The sequence below is a fragment of the Zootoca vivipara genome, chromosome Z1 (genome assembly GCF_965207765.1).
Source record: "Zootoca vivipara chromosome Z1, rZooViv2.hap1.1, whole genome shotgun sequence".
In the NCBI taxonomy this organism is placed as follows: Eukaryota; Metazoa; Chordata; class Lepidosauria; order Squamata; family Lacertidae; genus Zootoca; species Zootoca vivipara.
In genome coordinates this window covers 52,655,505-52,673,993 of record NC_142583.1, presented here as the reverse complement: position 1 = coordinate 52,673,993, position 18,489 = coordinate 52,655,505, and the positions used below count along the sequence as shown (strand labels likewise).

The following is an 18,489-nucleotide window of genomic DNA, read 5'->3' as shown; positions in this document are numbered from 1 at the left end:
TTTTGAATTACAAATCTTCTGTTTATGGCTTCGGGTTTCTATTTACTGTCTCTTTGTTGCCGTGGGGGGGGGTGGCTTCCTCTTTTCTCCCCTCTCTCCCAGACCAAATTGTTTTATAATCCAAATCGTGAGGTTACTTACAGTCTTTTCCAATCGTTTTATTTTCGGAAGAATCCAGCGCTCTCCGCCTTCGGCTTGAAGCTTCTCCCTGCTAGAATAACGTTGCCGCTCAAAATGGCCCCCGCGACTTCTACCCTCCTCGCTCCGGAGCTCTTATTAGAGCTAACCGAAGAGTTGGGGAGTCCGGATTGGGTCTGTGCCGAGCAAATTGCCCTCGGGACGCCCTTCCCGAGGTTCTAAGGGGCGCAGCGTTGCTCTCGCTGCCCTCCCCACTCCTAGCAGAGACGGGCCGTCTCGGAGACGAGACGAAACCCCGCCGATCGACGCTGGCGCTGAACCCGGAAGCCTCAGTTTTGTTAACTCTTATCCAGATCATCATGGTATTGTAACTAGCAAAAATTTCCCAACCATGAAGATAACTTTGGGTTCTGTGAAAGGAGATGGCTATCCATAGACCTTCTTTCTTCCCAACCCTTTCTCCTTAACATGAAAGTTGTGCCATCTCGCCTTCTGTTTCCACACTGGTCTCGTTCTGAACCCGTACTGAGATTTCCTCATCCAATACTGCTTTCTTCAGTCACACATTTTAAGCATTGCCTTTCCAAAAGCATTCCAATGCTCTGCGCTTTCCTTGAGATTTTATTTGTGTAAATGTTTAAGTGGAACTTAGCAACTGCTTGGATAGAATGCTTTCTTAAAATTCAAGTCACACATGAAAACAATTTAAACTGCAAATTGGCTCTGCTTGGCAAGCAGGTCCCTTCTCCCTCCAGGTGCTGAATGCAGATGATCTCAAAGCAGGCTTGGCCTAAGGAATGAGAGAGGGTGACCGCCCATGGCCATCCAGTGAGCTTTGGCTGGGTAGGAGTGTAAATTGGCTCTTAAGCATACAGCCAATCCTCTGGTCAGTGGTTGATAATTTGCTAGTTGCAGCTCTGGTCTGGAATTTAAAAGGCCAGAAGCAGGTAATGGATCAGAAAGCTCTGGCTGTACCAGAGCCATGTGGAGGCTATTAAACATGTCTATTGTGTAAGTGTTGTTTCTGGGTGGAACACCAGACTGCGTTTCATGTATATCCAACAGTACTGTATATGGGACTTCAAACTATCCCTTGTGTAGCAGGAAGATTACCATTAGCTATAGAAGGAGAAGGAGGTTCAAGCCATTCAGGCACAAGGGGTTCGAAAAATAAATTATTAGTGGCTTGGGTCCTAAGTTTTTATTTGTGATCAGGAGAAGCTTCTGTTCATGGAGGAAGAATTCCTTCATGGGAGGAACCCTTGTTAAAAACTCCTTCTGTAAGCAAACACCTAAGATCCTAGTCTAAATATACCAAATACCTATTTTTCAATATGTACTAAAGTTAACTGAAAATTTGCTGATTAATTCTCCAAGCTTCACTGCTTACTACTTTTTTTTGCAAAGGAATTGAGTTCATTTGGATTGACGTGAACTACAGCCATGCTGATAATACCCTGCAATTTTAGCTGAAATTGTTTAGGCTGCAATCCTAGGCATCCATTGCAGGTCGGGAATCCTTAGTTTCACTAGGTAGTGTCCAATGAAGTAGTTCCATTTAGCACATATATTTCTGTATGTGCAACGGAACTTCCTTGCCCGCCCCCCATCTTCACCAGATTTGTTCCACAGGGTTGGAGTACCTCCAGAACAGATCTAGTGGGGTACAATCAGTGGAACCATAAGTTATGTTGCACAGCCAGAAGTCCTTGCACCAACCAGATTACTTCATTGGATACCATACTTGATTCTGAGTAAATATGCAGATGATCAAGGAATGTGATTTCTATCTTGTCAGTGCAGCTGTCATTTGGGAGTCTAAATTCAAGTGACTATTCCATTCCACCCAAGTTAGACTAAGAACAGTTGTATGAAGGTGAGGTAAGAGGTAGAAGTGTTGGTTGAGGCTTTATTTCGGTCAAGACTGCTTTGGGATCATCTTTGTTCAGCACCTGGAAGGAGAAAAGACCTGCTTGCCAAGCAGAGCCAATTTGCAATTTAAATTGTTCTCATGTGTGGCTTCAATTTTAAGAAAGCTAACTCCCTTGCCCATTCAGGGCTGTAGAATTAACTATATGATTATGTGCCAGTGAACCAATATAATAAGATTTTCTAAAAGAAGAAAAATGCATTTTCCCATTTTTCAAAAGTAATGCTTCTGTAGAAATTCATATTCAGGCTTTTGATGTTGTTCTTTTACTTCCGCAGTTAGGCATAATACTTTTATCTTTCTATTTTTGTAAAGCAGGAAAGCTTCCACAGAGAACTTGTAAGGGTGAGTAATATGGGTGCATGGCAGCTTAGAACCAGTGTTAAAAACTCAGCTATATAAGCTAGGTGCCAAATGGCTTCTTAAACCAGGGTTGCAGTCACCAATACGGAATGCCTAGTTGCCATTTTGGAGCCAGACGCCAGGAAAGTCTTAATTTTGAATCCAGTCGTACCTCGGCTTTCAAACACCTTGTGACTCGAATGTTTTGGCTCCCGAACGCTGCAAACTCTGAAGTATTTGCGAACTTTTTTGGGAAGCCAAATGTCTGGCACGGCTTCTGCGGCTTCCGATTGAGTGCAGGAAGCTCCTGCAGCCAATTGGAAGCCGCACCTTGGTTTTCGAACATTTTCAGAAGTTGAACGGACTTCCGGAATGTATCCCGTCCGAGAACCAAGATACGACTGTATGACTTTTTGGTTTCTGAAATTCATTCTGATTGCATAGACAAAATATAACGGATAGAATTCTACAGAATGTGTTACTAGTGTGTGAAAACAGTCAAGATCCAGGGATCCCCTGGCATATGCCTGCAGATAGTGGAGACATCAGGTGCCATACTGGTGCCCAGGCATCTTCACTTGATTTGCACCTGAAAATTTCTAACACTGCTTAGAACTCAAATCAATATACAACAGGGTGTGGGTGTGTTTGTGATAAGATTAGGGAGCTGGCAAATGCACCATTGTAGCCTGTGAGAAAGAGAAGTTACTGTACACATCTTTGTTATGGCATCCTTATTTTAGTATCCAGAGAGCAGAAGTGGAATCATTAGCTCAGTCTTGAATGGGCGGCCAGAAAGATTTGCTAGACCAGCAAGTGTGATTGTTCCCACATAACTCAACATACTTTATAGACTGTATTTAGAAGGGGGGAAACTTTGTGGTCTGAATGGGTTTGTATTCCTATTAGGAATGATATTAAAATGTACTTGGGATGGCCTAATTATTCCAATTACTATACAGTAAAATGTTCTGCCAAAATGACAAAGAGATATGGGACTCTGAGAATTAGAAACTAGGGCCACAGTCCTAAACAGCTTTAGCGCAGACAGAAGAGAAGAGAGTATCCAGAGATATTTTTTTAAAAAAAATCTGTAGCTGAACAGGCATTCTGGTTTTAAATAGAAAAGCGACTTGCTTGTTTGGCAGCATAAAATCCGTCTCCGTACCGCTGTTGGCATACCGCTTTTGCAATGACTATCTTTAGAATTGTAGATGTTGAGCAGTTTTGCTTGGGGTTCTTGTATGGCTGTATTCTGCTCAGTGTAGAAATTGTATAGAATATCGGTGCACTGCCTGAACTAGACAACAGAGATTGAAATCCTAGCAGTTCAAAATAGATACACTAGTCATAGGGAGACTTCTCTGTTGTAACAGAACCTGTTAACAAAATTCTCTGGGGATCTATTTTCAGCTGTTATCAGTATTATCTTACATATAGTGCTACTGAGGAAGTGCTTAACTTTGTACTCTTAGTTTCATTGCTTTCTTTGAGTAACATCACTGTCTTGTACATGCTTACTCAGAAGTATATTTCTTGTGAGTTTTGTGGGGCTTACTCAAGTGCAGCTTAATATAAGAAAGTTTAAGTGGAAGTATGCTATCTTACAGATCACATTTATTTATTTATTTATTTATTTATTTATTTATTTATTTATTTATTTATTTATTTATTTATGAAATCTGTTGCACAGCTAGGCTGAAATTGGTAGGTTTAAGCAGCAGTAAAAAGTTTTATGAAGTGATTCAACTGAAATCTGCTAAGTGCTACTAAAGAGCTCTCAACTAAGCTTCCGCAATGTGAATCGAGTAGGATTGTGATTTGACTTGTTCAAGAGTCCCGCAGCTGAACTTAACCTACTGAAGTTCCCATGTTCTACCAAAACAGCTGTGCTAGGTTTTTTTTAAAAAAAACAACAACAACACTTTGCAGCAAAGTTTATATTTTTGTATGTTTGTTTAAATGCTGACGTTTGTTTCCCTTGCTTAATCCAAACAGCGAAAAAATGCTTGATCTGCCTTGTGTCAGTGTGGCTGGAATAAAAAATCTAAGGACCTTTGCTTGCATTCTCTCTTCTTCTTCTTTTTTAGCATTTGTGATTTATGGAATAATTAAGTCATCGGCTGTAGGATATCACACACTGTGACCTGGCTTTCATGTAGCTCTAAGCCAAACTGTGGCTCAATGTGAAATTGTGAGTGTGCTGGCTCCAGAGTGGAGATCACGGCCCCTACATGTCTCCCTTGTTTCTCCTGCTGTTGCCCTGCCATGAGCTAACCTTGGTTTGGCTGAACCTGCCATGTGAACCTGCGCTTGTGGGTTGTCACACTCCAGATAAACCACAAGCTATAAAACACTGTCCAGTTTACGGCTTGTGATTTGTCTGGAGAGGACAAACTGCAAACTTGGGTTTGGATGACACCCTATGTGAAACTGTGGCTATGCTCAGCACCTGTGGTCTCTTGTCTAGGAACCCTCACGCATTCTCACTAAGCCATGGTTTGGCTTAGGGATACATGTGAACTGGGCCATTCCTGCTTGATCATTAAACCATGGTTAATTGCGTTTGTGCCATTCCACAGTCCTGTACTAGTGTCACTCTGGCATAAAATGGCAATCTATACTGTTACACTGCTAGGCTCTCTCACTGTTGTGTCTGAACACAAATTAAACAAATGGTGAAATATTTGTAAAGCACGGATAGGTTACTTTTCAATCCCTGCATCTTTGAAGCAGTAATTGTCTTATAGTTGAACCCATAAGTTAATATTTGAATAGTAAATTGAAAATCTGTTATCTCTCGAATGACCGGAGAGCTTCCCAGAGTGAAAGGGGGGGGGAGCCAGAGGTGTTAGCTTCAAAAAATTCTGCCGTGTAGCCATAAAACTCATTAATCCAGCAATTACTGTGGCCAAATTCAAGTGGTCTTTCCAGCCTTTCAGTATGAGAACTCTGAAACAGGTACATTTCTACATGCATATCATCTGCAGAATATTTTCTAAACCTAAGCACTAGTCCAAATATATGACTGAAATACCATCCTAATATCTTGTTGAAGTGGTGTGTATATAAATAGCTGACCAGGGCCAGTTGCTGCTGAACAGTGGCTGGGTGCTTTTGAATCTGGTTTATGCTTTCAATTTCAGCACTGGACCAAATATTAATATTCAGGTAATACAGAAACTAGCAGAATAATTAGGGTTGTCCCCTCTTCTTTAACCATTCCAGTTATATGGGCCTAAGAAGATAGATTTTTTTTTTATTTCTACTTGATTTGACAGTGCATGGCATAGTGAACTGCAGGTCTAAAAGAAATTACACTGGGTAAAGTGATTGTGTTTTCTAGCAGACAACTGTTCTGTTTCTTCAACAAATCATTAAGTGCAGTTATTTGGGGGATTTCTTTTTTGTTACTGTCTTTATTATTTTGGTCTATAAAGCCCAGGATTGTGTTTAATATTGATTTTATGTATCTTGCATGCTTGCATGCTTTTTAAAATTGTCAGGGTATATTTTTGGATCCTTAAAACACAGTTTGCTAATAAGGAGCCTCTATTTCTTTGTTTAAATGCTGTGTCTGAAGTGTTAAGACTTGTATATTGAAAGCAGATGCTTCAAAAATGAATTTTACAAATAATACTAGGCTAGATAGAACCAAAAGCACAACTTGTGAATAGCACAATGTCTTCGTTGTGAGATCTCTTGGTTCATAATTATTTTATCTGCTAGAATTGTTCTTGGATTAGCAAAAAGAACCCAGGGTTTCTCTCAGCATTAAGGAAATAACCAGATAATTGTGTCACTGAAGTAAGTTATTCCCCTCCAATCTTCACCAGAAATTAGTTTGATTTATAGCTGTGGTTTTTTCATGACATTCCTGTAATTACAATGTATTAGAATAATCCTCCAATTTTATCTTCTACAAATTATAAGAAATTGAGAAGTCTTTATCCCAATGAAAACTAGATATTTTATTGCTTTAATGATTACATTGTATGGTAGCATGTTTTGTATATAGTGACTTGGTCAGCCCATAAGTATAATGAATAGAATTCTTAGACAATGTTTTTGTCAGAAACTAGTTTTTATATAAAGTACAATTGAAGTGATCTGATGACAGCAAAGGATACAATTTAGAATTTGTTGTTTCGGACAAGGCAGCTACGCTGTAGATCCATGTTCCGGCAGTCATACGGTTTCTGCTGTCTACAGCATTCTAGATTTCGTAGAGTACTTGGGGAAAACAACCGCTCTCATTTCTAGTGCTGATGTAGCAAACGGAGGGAAGAATAGAAAACATTTGGCTGTGTTTGTCTAGTAACATAGAGTATACATTTAATCCTGCATTAATTTAAAGATCTCCCTGGAATCGGGACAGGAATCTAAAACCTACTTGAGGCCTTTTTTCTCTGAACATCAGTCCTTAAGCTTTAATTGCTAGGTTCTTTTGGTATGAAAAGAAAGAAAGGGGAATATTTTAAAATCAGGAATTGCAAGATGCACAAGGTGAATTGCTTTTTTGTGCAGATTAGATTACACAAGATGTTTCTTTGCCATTTTGCTCTGGATCTTCGTGCTCATAGAAATAAACTACAACTTTTTTCCTTGAAGCTTATCCTTGCACTGTGAATTTTCCTGTATATTTGGCAGTTTCAGTCAATTTTGATATACAAAATTCTTCCTTTATATCACTTCCTGGAGATCTATAACGGATATATGCTGCTTCTGTTTTAGGCTTGCTAATTTAGATTTGTTGAGAAGTAGAGATTATTATTAACTATGCTCTTTTATTTTTTTAAAAGGTATAATATCATTGTATAATATATTTTTAAGGGAAAAAAATTGTATCAATAACTACGCTGGGTAAAACCCAAAGTAGCAAGAGCAAATGTCTGCTTGTGTAATGGAACTTTTACATCTTCCTTCCCCCCTCTACCTCCTGCTCCCAAATATGTCCTGGAGGGGTTGGATGACCTTCCAGAGCAAATATTGGAGGTGTGTCACGGTGGAGGCAAGAGGGGCTAGGGCTGGAGTGGGGAAAAAGAGAAAATTCTATTGCAGAAATGGATTTCCATACACACATGGGTGAACTCTTCCATAGCCCTTCCAGTGTTGACAGTTAGCAAAGTTTTTTTTTAATTGATAAGTTGGCAGTGCCACACAAAACCCCTATACCTAAGGGCTTCCAGATGTGATTGGACACCCAACTCCCATCAGCTCCAGCCAGCATGGCCCAATGGTCAGGGATGATGGGAGTTGGAGTCCAGCAACCTCAGGAGGAACACAGGTTTCCCACCCCTGCCCTACTCCTTAGTGCTCTTTTGGAAATCAATAATTGTTAAAACGACCCAACTTTAGCAGACTCAGCCTTGCGTTATATAAAAAGTAGAATTAAGAAACATGTTTGTTACAGATGGTAGACAAAAATCACCCTTCTTCCAGAATACTGGAAAATAATGTCACACAGAAAAATCAGCTTGACAATTCCTTTTAATCTGAGTGTTTTAAGTTAGACAGGGAAAACCCAATAGGCTCTATTATTAGATGTTCTATGGCGCTGGCAGTGGCTGGTTCTTAGTCAATCCAAAACAGAGCTGCAGATAATTGCATTAATAAAACTTTCACATCATCCTGTTTCCTTTTATTTAGGTTTTTATTCCGTTCCTTGATGAAAATGGCAGCCAACAACGCAGTTTTGAACAGGCTGGAGCAGAAGGGCGCAGAAGCAGATCAAGTTATTGAATACCTTAAGCAGCAAGTGGCTCTTCTAAAGGAAAAAGCCAGTAAGGCAGCTGTCTTTGACCTTATCATTTAAATGTGCTTTGTCATAAAATTTGCCTGCAAAATCTGTGAGCCGAGTTGAGAATTTCTTACTGTGAATCTAGCCCAGTTTGTAAACCCCAGAATTTAGGTTATACCTTCCCTGCAGCAAGCAATAAACGTGCAAAGTTTCAAATTGTTTTAAAAAGCAAAGGAATTACCAGGTGTCAAAACAGTGTTGATACTTGGCAGGCCCCCAACCTTAATTATTGTCATGGCTGTAAAATGAACAACTCGTGAATTAACTTTTATACTTGATGGCACAAGGTCTTCTCTTCTCAGGGAAGGTACGTATGGAAGAAGGTATGCCAGGCCACGTGGGGCTTTATGGACAATAATAAACACATTGAATTATATAGAGAAAATGGTTGTCAGCCACTGCAAATGTCCAAGCTGTTTTCAAGAACATCCTCTATAGAGCGCATTCAGTAGTCTAAACTGGAGGCCAGTTCCTTTGTGATTTAACAAGGAATAGGAGCCAGTGCATAAAATTCAGTTAATAAAACATTTCCAGCAACTATTATCTTCTGGACATCCAGGTTGAGTGCCAGGACTAAAAGCATGCCAACGTTTTAAAGATGATGCCAGCACATTGTAGCAACCTTGAAAACTTAAAATGAAGGATTTTTACAGTTCTGTGCATTGTGGCATGCTGGAATTGATCTTCTGTTTCTTCCAAACAAACATAAGATAGTGTCCCAATCTTGAACTCATTTAAATAGTAGGTGCTGCAGAAATGTAGGAGATGGTGTGCACATTTGTAGCTCTCAACCACAAAATGAATTTGAAGTATAGCATGTATATTTTAATGCCTTCCAAAAGATGTGTGTATCTTGAGAATACTCACTCATTGGATATTTTCATACACAGTTCCTTCAATTTAATAATACGGTGAAGACACATGGTTCAAATCTGCTTGTTTCCAGAAGTGTTTGGGTAGTTCCTATTTATTCTGCTGGTTCCCATAGATTTTAATTTAAAAGTTTTAGAGTTGTGGTTCTAGTTTGAATTTTTGTATATTAGTGTGTAAACTGTCTTGAGAGCTCAGATCAGCCCTATTAAATCAGACCTGTGTCCCTCTGGTTTTGTTGAACTATAATTCCTCTCATTCTTCACTATGTTAGCTTGCACTGATGGGAGTTGCAATCCAACAGCATCTCCCATCCCTGTATTAAATGAATAAAAATGTAATTCCTGTTCATGGGGAGTTAAAATACACAGGGTGCAGAAATATTAAGCCCTCTTTAAAGAGCAAGATAGCAAACTAGCTCATGTTTGTGATACCAGAAAAGGGCCAAGTCCCCTCCTTCTCAAGGTGCAGAGAGAATTCTGCTACAACTAGAGCTGACTTTACTGAATGTTAAAGTCCTTCTGAAGAAAAAAATATTGCGTGAGAGCTGTGTAAATGTAAGCCACCTGTCTCTGAAGAATTTCCAGTATGCTTCTCTAGCATTGTTAAAAGCCCACCATATAAAACCGCCTTATAGAAATCAGATCGTTGATCTATCTCTACTCTTGACTGGAAGAATCTCTCTAAGGGCTTGGTTATCAGCTATCCCACCCCTAAACCCATGATCCTTTAACGAGAGATTCTGGAAATTGAACATACAACTTTATATGTGTAGATCATGTGATTGATAACTAAGCTTTTAGCCCATGCTGTGATAGTGCTAATTAATAACCTTGTGCAGTTTATCGTGACTTTAATAACCCTTCAACAATTTGTGTGTATGGATTCTTAATTGTTTGCTTTCAGCATTGACATGTCCAAGAGTTTGTTGTGATACCTATGAAATTCTTTGACTAGGTCAAGATTAAAAAACCACAAAGCCCCAATCTGTGTTATATAATGATCTAGAGCAGGCATCCCCAAACTTCGGCCCTCCAGCTGTTTTGGACTACAATCCCCATCTTCCCCGACCACTGGTCCTGTTAGCTAGGGATCAAGGGAGTTGTAGGCCAAAACATCTGGAGGGCCACAGTTTGGGGATGCCTTTTGTTATGCTTATGTGCTTGTGTACAAAGCCATTATATATTCCAGGCTTTACTGACCACTAGTACCCTAAATATTTTTGACTTCAACTCCCATCAGGCCAAGACATACCTCATGGTGCTTGGGGCTGATGGGATTTGGAGTCCAAAACATCTGGAGGGCACTAGAAGCTGACAAATGCTGCATTAACATTTGTGGACCATAGCACAAAGTAAAAAAATAAGTGTCTGCCACCTTTTTGATCGCATTGTCTCCAGGTCCAGGGTTTTTAGCATATTGTTCAATGTGTCTGAACCAAAGTCTCACATTAAAAAAATAAAAATTCCAAAGGAGTCATTTTGGCCTAGAATCAACAGACAAATGTTCTGCTTATAAATATAGGAGATCAAACTTTTCAACAGTTTCTGCATTGCCCTCAGGTAGTGCCTCTAGAGTTCATTTCACTACAGTTTACAGAGAAATGCTCTGTCATCTTCCTTCCATCCCTGCTTTCCTCATGTAGTTATAAGGAAGACTTTTAAACTAAAGAATAAACAGTTTGGCTATGCATTCCATTGTAATAGGCATACAATACAGTTCCAAATTGTATTCCCGCAAGAACCTTAGAGCAACAGCTCATTTCTCAGAGCAGGTGCCAAGGAAAAGGGGAGCCGGGGGGGGGGGGAGGCGCCCAATGTGATTAAAAAGTCCAATTCTGGCTATGCTGTGGAATTAATTGAAAAAATACCTAAGACTCAGCAGTAATAACAGATATTAGTGTGTCATTTTGACATTTGTGTGGGATGGTAAAATATCTTTAATAATTGAGAAACCTGAGGTGTTAAGTAGCTATATATGGGCATTCTGTGGAAAAGCCAGCGATAGAACTCACATCTCCTGCTCTCATTTCCAGAACCTTAATGGAAAAAACATCTTTCCTTTTAGTTGCTATGTTGAGACTTCCTCTGTTGTCACGACTTTCCCCCCTCATTTCCTTTTTTTAAAAAAAGCTGATAGTTTCCCCCTAAAACAGAATAAATCTGGAATTTATTCCCCCTAAAACAGAATAAATCTGGAATTTGAGCACTGCAAGAAACTTCTAATGTGCTCTGTACTCCTGTATTTTTTGTCTTAATGTGATTATTGCCCTAGGTTTTTTAAAAAATAGGAAAGTATAAAGAAGAGCACTAATGCACAAATTGTGATTCTTCTGTTTTTTGAAGTTTTAAGAATAAGCGGGTCTTAAGTCAACTTTAAACCCTTAAACCCTGAATTTCAGAGTTGTGAAATTAGGCTTTCCCTTTATGACAGTATTGTGTATGTGATTCCTAATGGAGATTTGTCTCCTGTAGTCTTGCAGGCATCCCTGAGGGAAGAGAAGAAGCTTCGTGTAGAAAATGCTAAACTGAAGAAAGAAATTGATGTGCTGAAACAAGAATTGATCCAGGCTGAAATTCGGAATGGAGGTGACTAAAATAGGGTTGGGGGTGGGAGAGCAATGTCGTCTTAGGCAAGCACGGCTTCTTCATTCAGTCTGCAGAACACTCTTTTCCCATATTTAATACCAAGGGGAGAAATATTTGGGAGGCACTGAAGGGACAAAGTATATTTTGGGGCATAGAGGGATATTTACCCCAATTCTTAGATTTATGGAGAAAAATATTGGTGGTAAGCTACTTGTCTGGGGAATATTCACTACCTGTCTGACATCACCTATACATTTTGTTCCACTGCATCATAGCAAATGTTACTCTACATGTCTTTAGGACAGGGGTCCCCAAACTAAGGCCTGGGGGCTGGATGCGGCCCAATCACCTAAATCCAGCCCACGGACGGTCCGGGAATCAGCATGTTTTTACAATGTGTCCTTTTATTTAAAATGCATCTCTGGGTTATTTGTGGGGCCTGCCTGGTGTTTTTACATGAGTAGAACGTGTCCTTTTATTTAAAATGCATCTCTGGGTTATTTGTGGGGCATAGGAATTCATTCATATATATTTTTTCAAAATGGACAGTGGACTGGCCCCCTGCTGAAAAAGTTTCCTGTCCCCTGCTTTAGGATCAGGAATGTTGTGAGAGGCGAGGTTGAGCTAGCAGACAAACTGGAGCATCCAGAATCAATCCTGGGTGCTCCTTTTCTCAAAGATGCAAATTCTAAGCTGTTGAAAACTGGTGGCGGAGGGGGGGGAAGGGCTAAATTGGAATTTTATTTGTGTGTGCATGCAAAATAAAGTGACATTTTCATCTTAATTCTAAAGAATGGGGGAGCTGTCCCAGGGGGACGAAGAGGAAATCCTGTTGCACAAGCAGAAATCCGATTGCATGATATTGGAAGCCGTTATCCACATTTTGCTTCCTTCAAAATTGTGCATACAAAAATATTTTCTGTGACCCTCTAAGTTTAAGTTCATAGAAATCGCCTAACTTTGTAACTTACAAACTTAATTTTATGCTTGCCATAGTGTACTATGAAATTTGTGTACTAGGGACTTTGGCTACCGTATACATGCAGCCAAACGAGATGGTATCATCCAAAAGATAGATGGTGGTATCACTTAAAGAGTGTGTGTGGTGTACTCTGCAAGTGAAAAAACATGTCTCTTTGGAATGGGTGGAGAAGAGAAATGTTTTAGCCCTGTCCAATCCTTGTGTTAGGGGAACACTCAACTGTAAACCAGGTCAAAAGCATATGTTAGTAACATTATACTAATTGTATGTACTATGTTATTAATATTATACTAATTTTATGATGTGCTTTGTCTTCTAGCTTGGTATGAAGCTTTTGTCCGAATAACTTTAACCCATTGATGTTTATATTTCAATGTATTTCATCCATATTGTTTCTAATCTATTTTAATCTGCTGACTAAAATGCCACATTTAGCTAAGGCTACAATCTAACTTGGAAGAAAGTCTCAGTTCAATCAGAATTTATTCTAATTAACATGATTGGTACAGTTAATTCTTGCTGCTATCAACAATATGATTGCCTATTAATTCTCATGATGCTTACCCATAAAAGCCAGAAGGATTAAATTTAATATGTGTAAGTGAACCCAGACATTTGGAGATGACAGAATCCCAATACTGAAATTTATCTCTGCATTTTATTACTACTAATATTTCACAAAGCCTTTGGTTTTTGATCAATAGATTGAAGTTTAGCAGTAATTCACATTTTATTAAATAAATGTATAATATTCCTGGCAAACATCTTGGCAATGTTTTTAATCTTTCTTTGTGTTTAACGTAGTGAAACAAGTCTCTCTGCCACCCAGTGAAACACCTTCTGCAACAGCATCCTTTTCAGAAGAAGTCTCTCAGCCCACCGCTGCTGCAGCGGCCCCACCTGGTCCTAAAGAGCAAATTAAAGGAACAAATGAAGAAAAGAAGAAAAAGGACAAGACGGAAAAGAAAGGTGATTTTACATATGCTGCTTGGAAATGTTTGAAGTTCAGTTTCATTAATAAACACCAGAAAGGAATGTTATCAATGCAGAAGTTTTTCAATAAAATTATTATGGACTAGGTTAGGCAAGGTGGTAAGTGAATGTCTGTGTAGTTTATGTGGAATAAAAGCTCGGAAGTACCTAACGATTTCCCATTTAAATGTGCTCCAAAATTTCTGAAGTAATTTAGTCCAATACAATATCCTTAGAAATGAAAAGAGAATCTAGTTTTCCATGATTAAGGAAGCCTGTTGTCACACAGTTGTAATATTTTGGGTCTGTTTTGAAAGCAAAGAATGTTAAAATGTACCGTGGGATTTCTTTTCAGACAGGGAAAAAGGAAACTTGCTTGAATTGCATTTCAGGGGATGTGTGTGCCTGTGTAATTAAATGACTTCCAATTTTGTTTTAGCAGAAAAGAAGGAGAAAAAACAGCAGTCAGCTGCGAATGATGACTCAAAACCTTTAGATGTTTCTCGACTTGATTTTCGAATTGGTTGCATCACAGCAGCAAAGAAGCACCCAGACGCTGATACTTTGTACGTTGAGGAAGTTGACGTGGGAGAAACAAACCCTAGAACGGTTGTCAGTGGTCTAGTGAAACATGTTCCTTTAGAAGAGGTACATAAAGAATTCCATTAATATTTCTTCATTTTCTTCTTCTTTGCTAAATAAAGTTTATTTTAAATATTTAAAATTGGTTTTTTTATAATAATTCAAAATTTAGTTTTGGCACTTAAAGTTGTAGCAGATGGATACTGAAATAATCTCAAGTTCACGAACTTATTACTTATGAAACAAATTAAATAGAGGGGAGCCAAAACAAATCTAGCTTCTGCCAGCATCAGAATCTGACTCTTGGTGGTCCTCTTCCTGTATGCAGCACACCTGGAGTAGCCAGTAATAACTTCTCAGTCTGCATCTTCTTGGCCAGAGGGGGGGGGGCTGTTGCCCTGCAGATGTTGCTAGACTACAGTTCCCATCATTCCTGATCATTGTGGCTATGGCTAATGGGAGTTTGAACCCAACATCTGCAGGACCACAGGCTCTCCACCTCTGTTCTAGGCATATTTCAGTGGAATCTGCTCTTGTTGCCATATATAGCAGCGTTTCTCAACCACTGTTCCGCGGCACACTAGTGTGCCGCGAGACGCTGGCTGGTGTGCCGTGACGTGCGGCGACGAGAAGGGCGATTTGCATTGTCACGTGCCTGGCGGCCGCCAATAAACTACACTGACCCACCGGAAAGGAAGCCGGCCTGGTCACGACGCGGGGCAAGCGCAGCTCTCAATAGCCACCACCACGGGACGGTGGTTTTAGACAAACTTAAAGAAGCTGGCTGGATGAGCTCAACCTGAAACTTGCTGAGCAAAGGATTGTGCTGGCAGAGAAATCAGCGGCTTGTGAAGCCTTATTACAGGAGATTGCAACCAACACAGCAATTGGCAAGTGTTTCTTACAGTCATAATTATATAGTCAATATAGGGCGGCACAGAGTTAAATTTTTTAACTTTTTTAATGGTGGTGTGCCTCGTGATTTTTTTCATGGAACAAGTGTGCCTTGGCCCAAAAAAGGTTGAGAAACACTGATATATAGGATGCTGCGGCAAGTGGGTCAAGGTATGATGTGTCTTTGCCTTTAACCAAGTAGCAATGCCACTTGAGTTATTGCAGCCTGTCTGTCAAGCAGAAGATGCAGTATGTGTAAGGCATAGCCAAATTTCGCAGAAACATTTGCAGTTTTCTTCTCTTGGGATTTAAGAAGAACCTAGCAGGGAAGAAATGCAAAACAGTATTCTGGGCTGGCTCTCTAGGTTGCCTCTAGACACGTCAAAGAAGTGATTTACTTAAACGCGTTGTAAACTTCATACAGGGAAATCCCGTTGGTGAAAAACGGGACTCCACAACTCCATCTGTGTTCATAGTGTTATAACACCTATAAAGTGCTTATCTTTACGAATGTAGCTGAGTCCCTAATTCTGCTATTAGATAGCAAAACACACATTCTAATGTTCTGGGTAATTTTGAGCAAATGTGTAAATGTGAAATTATTTCTTCTAATACTGGTGGAGGAGGCAAAAAAAATTTTTGGATGTAAACTCTTGCTTCTTAACTTAATTCTGGAAATTGCTCAACTTTCACATATGCATCTGTTCTGTCCTTTGTCGATTTTGAATAATGGAGACATACCTTGAAGGAAATCAGGAGCGCCCATGTACGCTATCACTTGAATGATAGAATCATAGAATTTTAGAGTTGGGTCATCTAGTCCAACCCCCTGCAATGCAGGAATCTCAAATAAGGCATTGATTACAGATGGCCAATCCAACCTTTTCTTAGAAACCTCCAAGGAAAGCGAGTGCACCACCTCGCAAGGGAGTCAATTCCAGTCGAACAGCTCTTAAAGTCAGAAAGTTATTCCTGATGTTTAGTTGGAATCTCCTTTCTTTCAACTTTAATCCATTTTTTTCAAGTCTTACCCTCCAGACTCATTAGATAGTATCTGTGCAGCTACTTAAGGCATGCCTAAAGATTGAGGAGTGCAATTTTTCCTCTTTCCCCTTTTTTGGCATTGTCCTCCTTTTCCACCTCCCCCCAAAGTTCAGGAATGTTTGAAAAACTCACCTAAGTTTCAGAAGAGGTTTGCCATGAGCAAGGGTTGTAGCTCAGTAAACATGGGCCCAGAATTCCCCCTAGACCAGCATAGTTGTGTTTGCATAGACTCACACATTAGGATCTACTGCTCATGCTTTCTCTTTCCTAGGAAATATAAAAGAGACCTTCCACTCCCCTAGTCAGCTCTGTGTCTGTGTGTTTTGGTAGTTATATTATGCCAGCAATTGCAATAAAAAAATATGAGAGACTGTTTGTTGTTGGCTTCATCTGTGTCCCAATATGTTTTGAAGCATCCAGGGCATTGTGTTTTGCCTCTTACATAAAATACAGTGGAATCTCCACAATCCAGACAGCTTGAAGGACACCCACACTATATGGATCTGCAGTAAGGAAAACATCCTTTCTGGCTGAACATACTGAAATAAGCCAGATCCTGAATTTTAAGCAATATTTATCCAATATAATATTCAGGAAAGGAGAAGGAATTCTGTTCCTTGTTCTGACAGTTCCTGGCATTCCAAATATCCCTTTAGTACCTCAATTTAAGACAGTTGGGGCTGCCTTAAATTTATCCAACAGTTCATTGAAATCAATTAAATCCCAATGATTTTAAGGCAAACTGTTGCATATTTTTATACATAAGGTAGTTAGAAATAGGCTGTGGCTCCCAACCTATACTTATTAATGTCTAATAACCATTTTTAGTCTCTTTCTCCTCAACTTGGCAAATGTATTAATTAAAAACTGCTGCTTAAATTACAATTTGTGTGGAAACACTATCATCGGTTTGTATGCCTGGTAGGTTTTTGAATATCATCAGTAACTTTATTGTCAAATACCATTTTTGATTTCTGTCTATTAGAAGAACAACAATCTGTTTCCTTGAGCGAGTTGTTAATTGCAATGTTTCCTAATGAGACCTCATTGGTTTGCTTATTCATTGTAGCCTTCCATAGTGGGAGGAAGGAAAAAACCCAGAAGCATTTGTAGTTTTAAATGAATTGCAGTGCACATTATGGACAACTCCTTTGATAAAATATGTTTCAAAAATGTCCTCCCGTCTTTGGATTAGTTACATCCTGAATGGTAAACCACCTGGGCATGCTTTCTCTGATTAGTTTAGAAGGATGTTTTTACAAAAATTCCTTAAGTAACTGTTAAAAGTTGGAACCCAGGACCACAAAGAATGGAAAGTCAGTAAAACATTGTTTCAGCCATTATACCCAAGCACCAGGACACAATGTTGTCTTTATTGCACCCTCTTGTGTGTCTGCATTAGAAGACAGTTATCCTTAATTGTCTGTTTCCTGGCTTTTACTACTGAATTAGTCTTGAAAGAATGTTAATTGTTGCTAACATATTTGTATCTGCATACTTGGTGTTTTTGTGTGTTTTACTGTGTGCAGTTGCATGCATTAATTTTCTTCCCTTGCTTCCTCATTGTGAAAGAAATGCAGAGGAGCCTAGCTAAATTTTATTTTTGTTTTAACTTATGCCCCATGTGCAGATGCAAAACCGAATGGCCATATTTCTCTGTAACCTGAAGCCGGTGAAAATGAGAGGAGTTTTGTCCCAAGCCATGCTGATGTGTGCTAGCACGCCAGAGAAGGTGGAGATTCTAATCCCTCCTAGTGGGGTTGTTCCTGGAGACAGAATTACATTTGAAGGTTTTCCTGGTAAGCAAAAGCATCTTGGAGATTGGGATATCAGAAGAAATGGCTGAGGAAATATATGTCATCATGTGCAGAAATGACATTACCCAGTAGTTTTATTAATAACTCTAATGAATGAAATAATTCTTCCCTGTGAGTGTAGCCCAGTGCATGCAAAATTTGCTGAAAATAATTTTGCATTTTCTCTGCACCCACCTACACCCCACATGAAGGAACTTTGAAATGCATTTGTGAATCATGTGTGATGTTGTTGCTACTTGCGAAGAGGAGGAGGAGTACGGTATGTCACTGTCAACTTGCAGAGACTGGTAGAGGAACTTGTCAAACAGTGTCTGACAAATGGATGGGTTTGCACAAAATAAACTTATTTTTTAAATAAAAATAAAATAAAGGGATAAAGCTGTCCTGCATTAGAAGGAACCAGACACTTCCAGGCTTGGGAATGCTTGAGATTTGCCCAGGAAGTTAGTGCTTTAATGAAGTACAAAATTTTCATATTGAAAAAGCATGAAACGGCAGCACCGATTAGGAAATATAAATGATGGTGTAGT

General features: G+C 39.4%; 1 protein-coding gene across 10 annotated transcripts in view; it reads left to right on the top strand.

Moving 5' to 3' along the window:
• The window catches only part of AIMP1 (aminoacyl tRNA synthetase complex interacting multifunctional protein 1), a 36,522-nt gene that overhangs the window by 8,976 nt on the left and 9,057 nt on the right, over positions 1-18,489 (top strand). For 5 of the 10 annotated variants that reach the window (XM_088660478.1, XM_088660480.1, XM_088660481.1 and 2 more), the window contains 5 exons: positions 8,060-8,193; positions 11,555-11,668; positions 13,455-13,619; positions 14,065-14,270; positions 17,773-17,941. In XM_088660478.1, coding sequence (XP_088516604.1) covers positions 8,079-8,193; positions 11,555-11,668; positions 13,455-13,619; positions 14,065-14,270; positions 17,773-17,941 — 769 coding nt within the window. In that variant the 5' untranslated portion in view covers positions 8,060-8,078. Of the gene's footprint in view, positions 1-8,059; positions 8,194-11,554; positions 11,669-13,454; positions 13,620-14,061; positions 14,271-17,772; positions 17,942-18,489 lie in introns of all 10 variants that reach the window. The other 5 variants (XM_035112374.3, XM_035112372.3, XM_060278488.2 and 2 more) reach the window with 1 other exon arrangement.